Source organism: Poecilia formosa, unplaced genomic scaffold (assembly GCF_000485575.1).
Source record: "Poecilia formosa unplaced genomic scaffold, Poecilia_formosa-5.1.2 Scaffold211, whole genome shotgun sequence".
NCBI lineage: Eukaryota > Metazoa > Chordata > Actinopteri > Cyprinodontiformes > Poeciliidae > Poecilia > Poecilia formosa.
Window position 1 is genome coordinate 1,031,643 of NW_006800150.1, and position 13,474 is coordinate 1,045,116.

General features: G+C 39.5%; 1 protein-coding gene across 2 annotated transcripts; it reads right to left on the bottom strand.

Moving 5' to 3' along the window:
- Positions 1–623: 623 nt before the first annotated feature.
- Positions 624–13,109, bottom strand: tdrd7a (tudor domain containing 7 a). 2 transcript variants are annotated; one of them, XM_007567669.2, is made up of 21 exons: positions 13,001–13,109; positions 12,018–12,236; positions 11,678–11,822; positions 10,798–10,945; positions 10,508–10,551; positions 9,589–9,626; positions 9,218–9,394; positions 7,343–8,062; positions 7,038–7,225; positions 6,135–6,327; positions 5,614–5,725; positions 5,288–5,499; positions 5,070–5,204; positions 4,796–4,879; positions 4,568–4,702; positions 4,343–4,453; positions 3,945–4,128; positions 3,375–3,526; positions 2,072–2,265; positions 1,769–1,929; positions 624–1,452 (listed from the first exon to the last, which is right to left on the bottom strand). In XM_007567669.2, the coding sequence occupies exons 2-21, from the start codon at positions 12,219–12,221 to the stop codon at positions 1,217–1,219; spliced, it is 3,573 nt and encodes a 1,190-aa protein (XP_007567731.1). In that variant the 5' UTR covers positions 12,222–12,236; positions 13,001–13,109; the 3' UTR covers positions 624–1,216. The 2 variants fall into 2 exon arrangements, with proteins under 2 accessions (XP_007567731.1, XP_007567730.1); XM_007567668.2 differs by having other exon boundaries at positions 9,589–9,629.
- Positions 13,110–13,474: the final 365 nt, after the last annotated feature.

Genomic DNA, 13,474 nt, shown 5'->3' on the forward strand with positions numbered 1-13,474 from the left:
AGAAAGTAAATGGTTAGAGGATCCAGGTGAATATTTACCAATAGGTGGTAGTTCTGGGCTAAAATTGGTTGGATTAAGGATAATAATCTGCTCCAATTTCATAAGAAATAATCTGTTGAAAATGGCCAAAAACCAAAATATGTTGGAAAAAAATTACAGGGTAAACCTCCCCTAACCAAAAAAGTAAAAAAAATAAAAAACTTCACTTTACCACACACAATTTTCTAGATTTTCCAATGGCATTTTGTCCATGAGAACACAAAACTTACTAAGGCATCCGGTGATATTTTGCAATCAAAAACCATTGATATTTTCCTATTTTCACTATTTATTTAGCATTTTTTCACACAGTGTTTGTGTCTGTAAAGAGTCAGACAGTATGCAATGATAGTTTTGTTACCACCACCACTGATGAAATTTAAATATTTTTCGTAATTCCAAAAATGCCAGGTCAGATTAACATTTTAAGTCCATACGCTTATCCCTACCACTGTTACAACGCTTCTTCAATCGACTCAAACTAGAAAAACTACTTTTGCGCCTCCGAGCAGGCATGGACAGCCATTCCAGAGCAGAGTTGGTGAGTAGTTGTGAAGTGGGTAAATTAGACTAACAGAGCTGCAGTCCTTCGCTGATGCATCACCAAAGTTTATTGAAAATTTTGTTTTTACAGAAACTGTATTCTGTCATTTCTTTGCAATCACTAACTCGCACTTAACAAAAATCACGGTGAATACATTTTTTCAAGCAAAGTAAAACATTAGAGATATGAACCATAATGACAATTCAACAACTATGTACACACATGCAGTATACTGAAGTAGTTTATAAGACACATATTTCCCAAAAGGTAGAGTATTGCATGCATAAACCACAGCAAACAGAAACACACATTAATCTGACATATTTGACAATTCAATATCCATGTTCTTAAATAATGGAAATGTAAATCCTTCCCTGAACAAATTTTACAGACCATAACACATCACAAACATTAGAAAATTACTCACACATATGTAAATCAAGCCTGATTATAAGCCACCTACAAAACAACATGAACAAGCAAACGCAGAGGAAGTACAATTTTTCCTTCCAAAGTAAAAGTCGTTCCGTGCATTTTACTTTAGAAAGAATCAAAACAAAAGTAGTTTGTGTGTTCATACAACTGTCTAAGAGCCCAAAAGTCTGCTTACTTTACCACTGTCTGTGTGGACATCTAGCTCGCAGCAGAAGACAGCTCGTTCTCGATGTCGGCCATGATGCTGTGAATCCAAATGTCCTTCTCCTCCGATGAGGTGTCCACCAGGTAAACCGTCAACCTGCGAGCCGACAGCTCACCTTTGACTTCTGATGCTTCCCGAACGCTCTCCACCTGTGCTACCAGCGCTCGCCGCTCCACGTGATTCCTGAACAACGAAGACGTCTCCTCTGACCACTGACGCTGTGCCACACCTGGAGGATTATACAGATACAATGGTTTTTTTTTAATCTTTCCAACTCCAAGTAGATTTAAAACTCCTTAGGACTTTATCAATTATTCAATGATTTCTTTGTTTATTGGCGCTCAATTATTCATGAGGGGAAAAAAATCAATAATTGTCCTGAAAATAGCTCAAATGGTTAGGATTTTAAAATGTAAACAGTATTACAACATGACTTTTAGGTCTGCAACCAACAATTATTTTGGTAATCGATTTTTCAATAGATTATTCTGATGATTGATCGTGATATTGTAAATAATTTACCTAAAAGAAAGTTGATAACTCACCTGCTAGTTGTGCAGCAATAGCCTGGAAGGGCAGCTGTCTGAACTCCTCTATCAGAGGCTGGATTAGACTGCGAGGGACCAGTTCGTGCTTACCGTAGTCCAAATCATAGACAGAAACCAAGCCGTTGGACAGAACCCCTTTCACCTGCACGCGGTGCCAACTGAGCAGAGATTGACATCAATAAATCAACTAACCTCACAACAGCAGAAGAACATCCTATATTTCAGATCTGGTTGTTGATTCATACAATTGCGTTTAACATCTTTTTTTTTTTTCTCTTCCTGGGGTTTAGGTTTACTTACTTCTTGTCAAATTTGGCAGCGTAGACATGTCCTTTCTGGATGTCCATTGTTGTGCTTGTATTTCCGCTCTGGTTGTAGTAAAGGACCATTTCTCCCCTCAACACCTCAAGTTTATGAAGGTCCTGCCAAGGCTGTACCACAAAGTAACCTGGGTGGCAAGCCATTGGCACAAAGACATCCATGTTCTGACCAGGCTGAAAAGAAAGGAAGGAGACAATAAGATGTGGATTTGGAAGAAAACTGTGTAAATCTGTGTCTGTAATCATTTTGTGCTTCTACTACAACAGGCGGAGGTCCACAGGCTCCGAACCGGCACCGGGCAATGGGTAAGTTGGTACTAAAGTACAATGAATGTATGGTAGGTCCATTTCATTCCTACTAACTGCCAGAGGACGGTGCTGAAAGCACTGAATCAATGATCCAACCATCCAGTGCTTTCAGCACCGCCCTCTGGTGGTCAGTAGGGGTTCATAGAATCACAGTTACATGCGTAACTTTCCATATTTCAAAAATGGAGAATCTTTAAATAGCAAAAGATTTTTTGATAACTTTTTCTGTCTGAAAAAGCTGCTGAAGCAGAGGAAAGTACTAAACTTTCCAGAAGCTGGAGTTGCTCAATCAAAACACTTTGAGCACTACATTTAAATCTTCAAAAGTTTCATTATTTTCTTTTAGTCCAATTTAAAACAGGAAGGTACAATGCTACAATGACAAAATATTAGAATAAAAAGTCCACTGCCTTATCTTCCCTCAGTTTGTTTTGAAATCACCTTTTGCAGAGTCAATGCCAAATGTAGCATGACGGGAAGAAAAAAATACGTAACATTAAGAAAAAAAAATGGGACGGCAAATCCCAAGTTTTTAATATTTTGATTGACTTTTTATACTTTGACCTGGAGGTTGATAGAAAATGAGAAAAAGAAGGTAAACTACCTTCAATGGTCAACAAAATGTTTCTGACGCCCAAAAGCATCCACAACTAATGTAAGAGCCAACAGAAGAACGGTGCAGCATGTTGGAGTGTTTGGAATCGAGTGTTTGGAATCCTAGTATAATATGAACAGCAATGGTTTGTGTTTAACATGGTTTTATTCAACATATATTGAACCTCAAAGTGCAAAACTCAACCCCTTAAACCACTGAAGTAAAAATGCCTTCCCATGGCAAACTCACATTTAGCCCTGACTAGCTAAACCAGACAGGCAACCAAAGCAAACGAGTTAAGTGTGTTACTTTATTAAAAGACATTATACGTTTGTATATTTAACTTGCTCATATGCTGAAAACAATCAATGCTACACACCTGTGGAAGGTCTAGTGGAGGGGGTAATGGGAGTGGCTGCGTTCCTGCCTTTACGGCTGCATCGTCTTTGCCACGTGGCACAGATGAGGTCTTCAAGGGGGGACTTGGGACCGGGTTTCCCAGCGTCCACTTCTCCACAAGAGAACTGAGATCTACAAGACGACAACAACAAAAAATCTGCATCAGAAGGATTTCTTTTCAGGGTGCATTCACATTTGCTCTGTTTGTTCTGCTTTAATCGAACTCTGGTTCGTTTAGGGAGGGTGCGAATGCCAGATCGAACTCTGATGCGGACCTAAAAAGTGCCCTCAAACCTTGCTGCGGTTTGAATGAATATGTAGATGCCTAGTGGGCTAGAGACTGCTCAAAAAGCATGAAGCGAAGTACAGGGCAGGGCATTCTGGGTAAATACAAGAACAGGTTTGTGAAAAGGTTTGGTTTGTTTGACACTGCAGTGTGGAAGCAAACCACACCAGCTGAAAGTTTAACAAATGTTGCAATTTTGCTTCCCAATCGAACCGAGTCTACCGGACTATCAGGTGTGACAACACCGTTAATGTCTAACGTTACCTGTGTCCACAATGTTGCTGCGAGTGCTGGTGACGGTGGTGTTGTTCCGTGACACAACTTTCTGCCACACCTCTGACTGAGCCAGGTGATGGTTGATGCTTTCGTCAAGCTTCTGACCGTCACCACCTTCGAAGAGGTACATAAATACCACTCTGTCTCCTTTGTACTCTTCTAATTTGGATATCTGAAATAACAGCAAGGGGAAAATAATAATAATTCAAAGTTAAAGCCAAATGTGCATTTTTATTTATTTTATGCATTTCATAAAAACCAAAAGATACCAGAAGATGATTTAGATCTCACCAGTCACATATATTAATTAATGACTTAATTTGAATTTTTAAACCTGAAATCCTAAACTCTTTGAGGACATTTTCTGCAACTGAGACAGACACTACCTTCATTTTGAGCCGTTCTGCTGCAAGAAGAGTCTCATTTAGCAGCAAAAAGGGTTCCTGGCTCCAGCCTTCTTTTGGAACGGTGAGGTCAGCCAGTCGACATTTAACAGCCTACAAAAAAAGGACAAATATGAAAATTTACCCAACAGGAAGCAGATGGACTAAAAATATGGTTTTAAAGCAGATTTATGAGGAGCCCTATTATTTTTTTTTTAAATATCAAACCTGTGGCGGGATGATGATGAAATCCTTCAGAAAATGTAGAGGAATCTCTCGAACATCGGTGAATGTGACAGTTGCTGGGATGCCCAAGTCAGTGAAGAGAATCTCCATCACGCGGTTCTCATGCATGTACGTAATCTGCAATTTGAATAAAAATCATAACAACAACAACAACAAAAAAAAAGTCAGCTTTTTCTCTGTAAGCATGTTAAATAATAGTCCAGCTCTTACTTCCGCTCTGGCCCATTTGTCTTCGTAACGGCCTAAACAGAACTTTCCGCAGAAGGGACTGGAAACCAGGGACTCTGATGTGACCTTTTAGGAACATTTAATAATGTAATTATTCACAGGCTGACAACAATGCAGAGAATTTAGCCACAATTCAAACTTGCCATCACAGGTTCTTTTCATTAAATCAAGACACGATTCAGTCCAACTCACTCCAATTTACTCCAAAACATTTTTATCTCATGGAAATTAGACATTAGATGAAAACACCGTCTACCTGGGAGGTGAAAAATGCTTCCACGTTCTCCAGTAACCTTCTCAATCTGACTGTTCCTCTGCAGGGGAGTTGGCAGAAAATGGTCCCATCTGCGCACACACTTGTTACAAACACATCTTTAAGGACGACGTTTACCTGGAGGAAACAAAAGACTATATTAGACATTTTCTAAAAAAAAAAAAAGCTTGTACGAGAGTGATTTTGGTTTGTGAACATACAGACAGAGGGTTATTCATCGTACTGTCCTGCAGAGCCTTCAGGCACATGGCGTTGATGTTCACATCATCATCTAGCGAGGTGTCAAAAAGCAGCGCCGTGGGCACTTCGTTGTGTTGCCTTGGCTTCAAGGTTTCCATCCGCAGGATCTTTCCAACCGCCAGTTTATCCAAGGTGGACAGCACCTGTGGGTGGGAGCTGAACGCTTCCAACTCTAGCAGGAGGAAGACAACGAGGATGTGATGCAGAACGAACGACTAATATTTACAAGTGACTTAAAATGCGCAAGGTGTTTTGAGTTTTTGGTTCATTTCCACCATGTTTGCACCTGCTAGCCTGACGTTTGTAGCTTGGAAAGGCAGCGAGAGAAAGTCCTGATGGAGCTCCAGCAGACTGTTCTGACTGATCTCTAAAGAGAAGCCATAGTCCATGTAGAACACCTGGCAGAAAAACGGGGAGAAAACAACATTTCTATTTGGGCAACAAACACAGCAGTGAGTCAGATTTTTATAGATAACAGCATATTTGTGGCAACAATGTTGAAATCATTTCACTTTTCTAAGAATAGACAGAAACAATTAGGTTAAAGCAGCATTTTTAGAAACTGAAGGATCAGTGGGCTTTTCTTTCAAGTTGCAGGATAAGAATGGACATCTAGACACTGCCCTAGAGAGCAGAATGTATGAATCATTTGAAAAACATTCTTGAAAATATACCTTTTTCTGCTTTTGCAAAAAATGCAAGGAAGTTGAAGCTTTGGCTTTTATATAACAAATAGAAAAAGTTCAATATGCAAAACTACTTTTGCCGAGGTGACTTGAGAGACGTCTTGAAAACTAAGCCAGTTACCTTGACCTTGTTGGAGTCCAAGATCTCTGTCACCTGCGCTCTGGCCACCTCATCTCCGTCCTCCCCTCTGACTGCTACCAGCTGACCAACAGCTGAGTTAGACACGGGACGTTTTATCGAGTTTCGGCTGTAGAAGGTCTGCATGATGTCCTCCATGGCTTCCTGAGCATCTGAGTAGTTGTTACCAACATACCTGAAGAGAGATAAAAGCCTCTACTCACATTTGGTTTCATACGCTACTCCTTTTCTCAGGTTTATTTCCCTCCATTATAACTTTTTATATCAAAAATTCTTCAGCAGGTAAGCAGGTAAGTGCCGTTCTTAGAGCAGTGCTAATAGTAGCAGCGCTGACTGTTTTCAGGGGAGCTTCAGCCATGCCATGGGAGGAAAAGTGAGACATTCCTGGGGTCTGTATTGTGAACCAGCTTTGTCATTATGGCTCTCTAAAGCCTTAAACCCCGCAGTGTCAAGCTTTTTTGAACAGAATGGACGTAGCATACTCTGGGTTGCCAATGGCAACAGAAGCGAGCCAATGGTGAAGAAGAACATCATGCAGCCAACTGACAATAAATTTGCACTTACCCATGATAGATGCAAACAAGCTAGCAAGGAAACATTAGCAGCTAATTAGTGCTAGTCACAGAACACAACAAAGATGTCTGCATGATAAACTTTTGTCTGGCAGAAAAAAAAAATCAACAGAGAAAAACAACTACATATAATATATAAGATTATATAGTCTTGTCACAACACCATTTAAGAATTGTGATTAATGCTTGTCGGGCCAAATTACTTTTCTTAAAAGTAAGCTTTACTCTATTAAGATGAAATAAAAAGTGAAGCACAGCTGCAATTCCAACTGCACTAAAGTCTGAAAAAGTAATTAGAAATAATGCACTATACCGGATGGTGAGAGCATTGGCGCTCTTAGCCTCAGTAACCAACACAGAGGGACAGACTTCGGGTGGCGGGGTCAGAGGCGGTGGAACCACAGGACCAAGTGCCTCCAACCCAGAAGGGAGGGGGCTGATTAGAGTCTGCTGGCTGTTTGTCAGGTCCATATTAACTTGACACGAGTAGTACAAAATGGCCTTAAAAGAAATGGAAGTCCCAGAAAGAACAAAAATGGTATTAATAACGCAACAAAGTAAGCAGGAAACCAATGGGAGGTTGCCACAAAGGATGCTAAATCTGTCTCATTTTCTTACCCTCTTCTTGTTGTGTGGGAAAGGGTACTCCACAGTGCATATATCACACAACGACGACAAGTTCTCCAGGATCTCTTCAGGGAAGGGCGTCTTGTACACATCCATGAAACATCTGGGCAGTGCATCGGCCCACAAACCTTGACTAGACTTGGAAAGGAGCTCCTTTATTTTTTCACGCATGTCATCGGACACTACAGCAGGACCGGGGGTCGATGGAGGAGTAGAAACCGAACTGGAAGGTGAAGAGAACGTGGCTTTCAAGAGAGGCAAGACATCACGGTCGGGGGAAGTGTTGGTTGATGAGAGGGCAGTCCAGGTGGGAGCTAAAGGAGGAGTGCTTTGTTTGGGAGAAACGGGAATTTTAGAGTCGCCGTCAAAAGACATTGTGTGATTACCACTCCGGGGAAGTCGGGAACTCAGAGCTGGGTTTATGGCAGGGCTGCGTAAAGTCACTGAAGGCAGTGCTTTGCTCGAAGCAGTGGGGGAAGACTGTGGAGGGAAAATAAAGGTGGGCTCAGCCAAGGGGCTTCTGGGGGAATCTCCAGTTTTAGATGGAGACCGTTGAAGAGGTGTAGACGGACGAGAAGAAACATGTGTTGAATCCAGATGTGACCCTGGAGAGGAACGGTTGATATTGATGACAGGCTTGACTGGGGGGGTTAAAGAGAGAGGAGGGTAGATGAGTTGGTCGCTACGGTTACTGGTGAAAGTTTTCTCCACCTGAAAGGAAACAAAACCCAAAGACTGAAATCAGACAAAACCTTAAAAAATAAAAATGTACAAAACTAGTAGGAGGGACAATATCAAACCCTACACACATACCTCAGTGAAATTGGTGGTGAATTGACGCAACACAGAAGTTTAAAATAAATAAATAAAAATCCCAAGAATTTTTCAGTGCTGTTATGATTTGGTTCAAAGGCCGCGGTGCCAGGGTGACACGCCACAACAAATCAAAACTCCTAATAGTGAAATTAGTGGTGCATGCAGGAGATGAGTTAAAGCAATATTTCAACCATCTATTTGAGACTGTACAATTGACACACCTGACCAGTTGGTGCAGACACGCAGACATTTTCAACTTCACGCACAAAGTTCAACATTGAAGTAACTAAATCAATAAAAAAAATTCCCATAACAGCATAATCTCTGACCTGTACATTGCAATGCATCTCGCTATACAGGAGCTGACAGCATTTTGAAGAGTTATGGAGGCTTTGTACCGGTCTGACCACTACATGTCACAAACTGGTACAGAAGGACTGATTGCTAGCTATGGGATTTCCTCCTATTTAATCAATTGGGGGAAAAAAAAACACTTGTTCAGAGTCTTGCCACCTTGTGATCACTTCAAAAAAAGAAATGTTCCCTGATTTCAAAACTTTGGTTGAATTGGGGCTTGTAATTCGAGTCTCCAGTGTGGGAACAAAGAGCAGATTCAGCCTTCAGAACAATTGAGATCCATGTGGACCAGGAAGAGCCTGTCACACTGCGTTCTGGACACAACAGCTGAATCGTCCATAAATTAAGAGAAATTTTAAGTGTCTTAACTTCATTATCTGTCTGTTTTTTGTCATTGTGGAAAAACAGTTACATGTATTCATCTGCTTGATGTGTGATGGCACGATGTGGATTCTCTGTTTAGATTGCTCAGACATTCGTTAACATTCCTGTCTCGTGGAAAAAAGAAATCGCACATCTTCCTGTTTTACAACATGAAATAAGTCCATCCATCCACTTGGAAATTTACTTCATTATTTTAGCATCCTTATGACACCGACACATTGCCTACAATGTGTGGATGTTTCAATCTAAGGACTACCATAAGGACCATTGTAGTTATAATGCTGCATAAATTCATCCCAAGTGGCTCACCGAACAGATATGCGACCACTTCTCCAGATCGACGAGTGCCTGAGGATGGAGCTTCTGATTGAACATTTCACTGTACTTATCCGACAGCTTGGACAGCCACACTCCACTAGGCCATTTCTCCAGAAGCTGCTTTACTCGACTCTGCACTAGTTCCGCGTCATACCGATCCAGATCAGTCTGCATGAAGAAAGTCAATGTCAATATGACCGATGGAATGTGGCTTAATATTGCATGTGCTCCTACATATAGGTGGACATTTTCTGATACACCTAATCTCACTGGCCATGTTGGTTAACTACCAGAAAATTCAACACAATGTGCAACAGCGCTTAAATATAAGGAAGAAACTCCTGAGCAGGTAAATAAAGTACCTGGGGTTTACTGGGGACCAAGACGTCTTTCGGAGGACCTGCTGAAAATGGGACAAAACGAGTCAAAAGTTCTGCAACCAGCCTGCATGTACAATCACAGCGCTCTCTATTATTAGCAACTGGGAACAGTTAAGTTTACTGCAAATCGAGTGAAGTTCAGGAACTGTCCTAAGACTCAAAAAAATCAGAAAAGAGTTTGTGGCAAAAACTACATAAATAAAGTCATTTTGCAGCTTAAACTTCATCTTTGAATTTTCCTTGAAAGTCTTAACATTTAGTCCAATCTCGTTCTCATGAACTCGTCTTGTGAGCTTTACCTTTGTTTCAGCAATAGTTCTTTACATGATATAAACATAGTACCATAACCAATTATGAAACAAGAGATAAACCTTACATTTTGTCAAATCAAGACAAAATGTCTTGATTATGTCTTAATAAATGTTCCAGTTATTAACCAAAAGAAACTCTAAACAGGTTTGTTTTTCGACAAAAAGCTACAAGAAAAAAAAAATACTACAAAACAAGTTCTGTAGTATTTTGCAATTTTCTAACTACTCCTATACTATCCTGTATTCTGTTAAGGCCTGTAAAGGTCAGCAGTGCTCAGCAACAAAACAGAAGTCAAACAAGATTGTGAGATCAACCACAAGAAGATGAAAGAAAAGGAGAACAGAGTAAAGGAATTTGCCATTGTTCACTTTCACACAAAAGATGTGAAATTCCAGGGGAGAGCTCAAACTTTCCTCAAATATTCAGGTGTCAAATCAGCATAGCATCACCACCTGCTGGGCAAGAGTGTAAAACTGGAAACCTATATAAAAGAGGCAGTCACACGGCTGGTCCGAAAACAGCATGAATGTTAAAATGGAGAGAACTTAAAAGAATTAAATTGGGAGGGAGGGAAATAAAATAATTCTACCTCTGGGATTCTTGTTTGTGGGGCTCGTAGAAGAATTTTCTCTCCTGTTGAAACAGTTGTTTAAGTACAAGCTTACAAATACAGGAATATTCATATTCATCCCATTATTTTATAGTTTGAAAACCATTAATTGTCTTTACATAAATTGTTTTAGCCTTTAGTATAAATTCAGACCGGTATGCATATAAACTACATTTTTTTTTATTTAAGATAATGACCATTTATATATCTGGATGCACAATTGCTTAAAAAATAATTAAACAGGTTCAAATGTGCTGCAACAGGTTCACCTGCTATGGACAACATTTTCCCTCGAAGCTGGTGACGGAGACGTCACTCTACGTTCCATTGTGTGTCCGCCATGCGCTCCAAAATGGTTTCCCGCCCAATTCGAATATCTTCCAGCAGACGGCTGGCGAAGAGAGGACCGTGGAGTCACTAGAACAATTAAAGGAGCAAAGAGTTACTGAGAAAAAGGACGGTGATTAAAGCTGGGCAACTCTGCACTGATTGGCTCAAACAAAATTAGTTTGTGTGCTTTGTAGTCCTTTGAGAATATTTTTTGTTATCAGCCGCACTGAGCCTGATCAGCTCATCTTGAAATAAAACAGGGTTTCCCCCAGTGTATTATAAGCCTGGCAGGCCACCAGACTTTACTTGTGACCCCACCAGGCTGAGCATTGGTTATTTATTAAAGTCTTTTTAAAATGTTTGCATTTTTTTAAGATTTTATAGTTGTGTTCAGGTATTAATCTTCTAATCGTTCAATAAGGCATACTTACCTTGTGATATTTTCAAATTTCCTGTCAACTTTAAACATTTTTTAGCTCAAAAACACGACGAGCGGCTGGATGAATGACTGCCAAGCGCCCAACCACAGGGCTTAGCAAGTTTTCTGGTGGAAACCTTGTAAAATGTATATAAAATACAAGTTGTCTTCAAAAGGCCTCAAAAAATAAAATTAATACAAAATTCAACAATAGTTCACATTTTTGTGGAGTGTGGACTCTAATGCATAATGCAAGCAAAATAGTAGAACTGTGGCTTAAATATAAGATAAATAAAAATAATATCATGGTAAAGAGTGAAACAAATATTTCATTACGCAGAGAAAAATATTGCAAGCTTTTACTTCTTGTAATTTAGGTAATGAAAACAAATGTCGCATACCATTAAGCATGTAGGGATTGAAAGGTTTGTATCTCATCTTGCAGTTGACGAACTGTGAGCGCCCGGATTTCTTTGAGTTCTTCTGCCTGGCAACCAGCTCAGCAATGTGAGCCGTTTCCTCCAACACAGTAGCAAAGCATCTCAGCTACAGAACAGATGCAATAACAGGTTTACCCAAAAGTTGTCAAGTAACTTTGTAAAGTGTTTTGAACACATTTTTAGGTACTGGATTTACTTGGACTGTAAAAAATTAGGACAGTAAAATAATGCTATGACGTTTCTGGCAATTGCAGTGGTTCAAGTTTGCTTTGTTTATGAACAAAGCAAAATGAGCCAGTACCTCTCCCATGCGGTTCTCCAGCCTCACCACCGAGGGAATGCTTCGGAGGTAGTCCTCTAGCTTTGAAAAGCCGAGTTTTTTCAGTGGGATGAACTCTCCACATAGTGCGCGATACTCAGACTGGAGGTTACTGACTGACACACCAGTCTTACTAGACTGGAGGACAGCCATTAACATTTTCTTTATGGATTCACTGTCTGACATCTTAATTGGCAAAGTCTGAAACACAAAAACAAGACAAGGCTAAAACATTGTAAAGTATACAAACACAACAGCAAAAAAACAAACAAACAAACAAACAAACAAACAAAAAAACAACAACTCTGGATCCTATTGATTTTTTGTTTCCATCATGAACATGCACCACAACAGCGCTGTTAGATGAAATGCAAGCAGTGGCAATTCAATCAGACAGAGTTGTATTTGCATAAATTGACTAACATTACTGGTTTAAGCCATTTTTGCCAAAAGCTTTTAATTATTAATTTAGAACCTGTCACACTTTTCGAACACTGCAGGTTTTAGGGAAAGTCTTAGAAAATGACAAATCTATTCAAAAATACCCTCGATCTTCATAATTATGTAGTTTCTACCTGAAAGAAACGCGGTAGTTAATTAGCATCAAAACCTATTTTTCGGGGAATTACAAATTTTTATATTTTATTTTAAAAACGTTTAAGTCTCCTTATTTGTGTATAAGATATATGATGTTGGCGTTATCACGGCTCCAAAACCAGAGCAAACTTGGTTTACTGAGGGAAAACAGCTTGCCACGTGAATAGCGTCGCAGTTTGCTAATGTTAGCTAGCTGTATTAGCTCCTTAGCGGCTAATTCTCATTTTTAGTTTCAATCTTATAATGGAACTAACTTCCTCATCTCGAACTACAGATAATTTTAAACAAACGTACCCGACTGTTTTACAATATGAAACTCAAAACATTACAGTAAAGCGGCAATTTCCTATTTTAAATGTGAAAATTACCTGTTTTAATTTAGGTTAGCAAGCCGAACGGTTGTCTCTCTTCTCGGAAGGAAAGGTTGACATCCTAAAGTTCAAAGACGCGGCGCCTGATTGGTCTGCTTTTTTAAACAACCCTAAATGTGAAAATTTTAAACTTTAATTTTAAAAGAAATTATTATAATTTTTTTTTACATAAAAAACAAACACTTGCTTTAACTTTTTATGCCTTGTTAAAAACACACCATTACCACAGTAGGCCTATTATTTTCCTAATATGTAAAAATGTGCTAATGTTTTTTTTTTACATTTGTCAAAGCCCACTTTTAGTTTTACTATTGCGTTTCAATGCATTTACTGTGCTTATTTTGAAAGTAAAAACATTGACTATACCTATATATAAAAGCTTTGTCATAACTTCTATAAGCAACTCTCATTGGAATAAACATTGTCTGAAAATTACATATTTTCCCATTTTCCAGAAATGTTCTCTGAACA

What these genes read in the sequence shown, in the direction of transcription:
- tdrd7a (XM_007567668.2), bottom strand. Translation starts at nt 12,221, where the DNA reads ATGTCAGACAGTGAATCCATAAAGAAAATGTTAATGGCTGTCCTCCAG. An exon ending in CAATCCCTACATGCTTAATG is followed by an intron (nt 10,946 to 11,677) that starts GTATGCGACATT and finishes TAATTGTTCTAG; the next exon opens with TGACTCCACGGTCCTCTCTT. An exon ending in TCATCATCATCCCGCCACAG is followed by an intron (nt 4,454 to 4,567) that starts GTTTGATATTTA and finishes CTTTTTTTGTAG; the next exon opens with GCTGTTAAATGTCGACTGGC.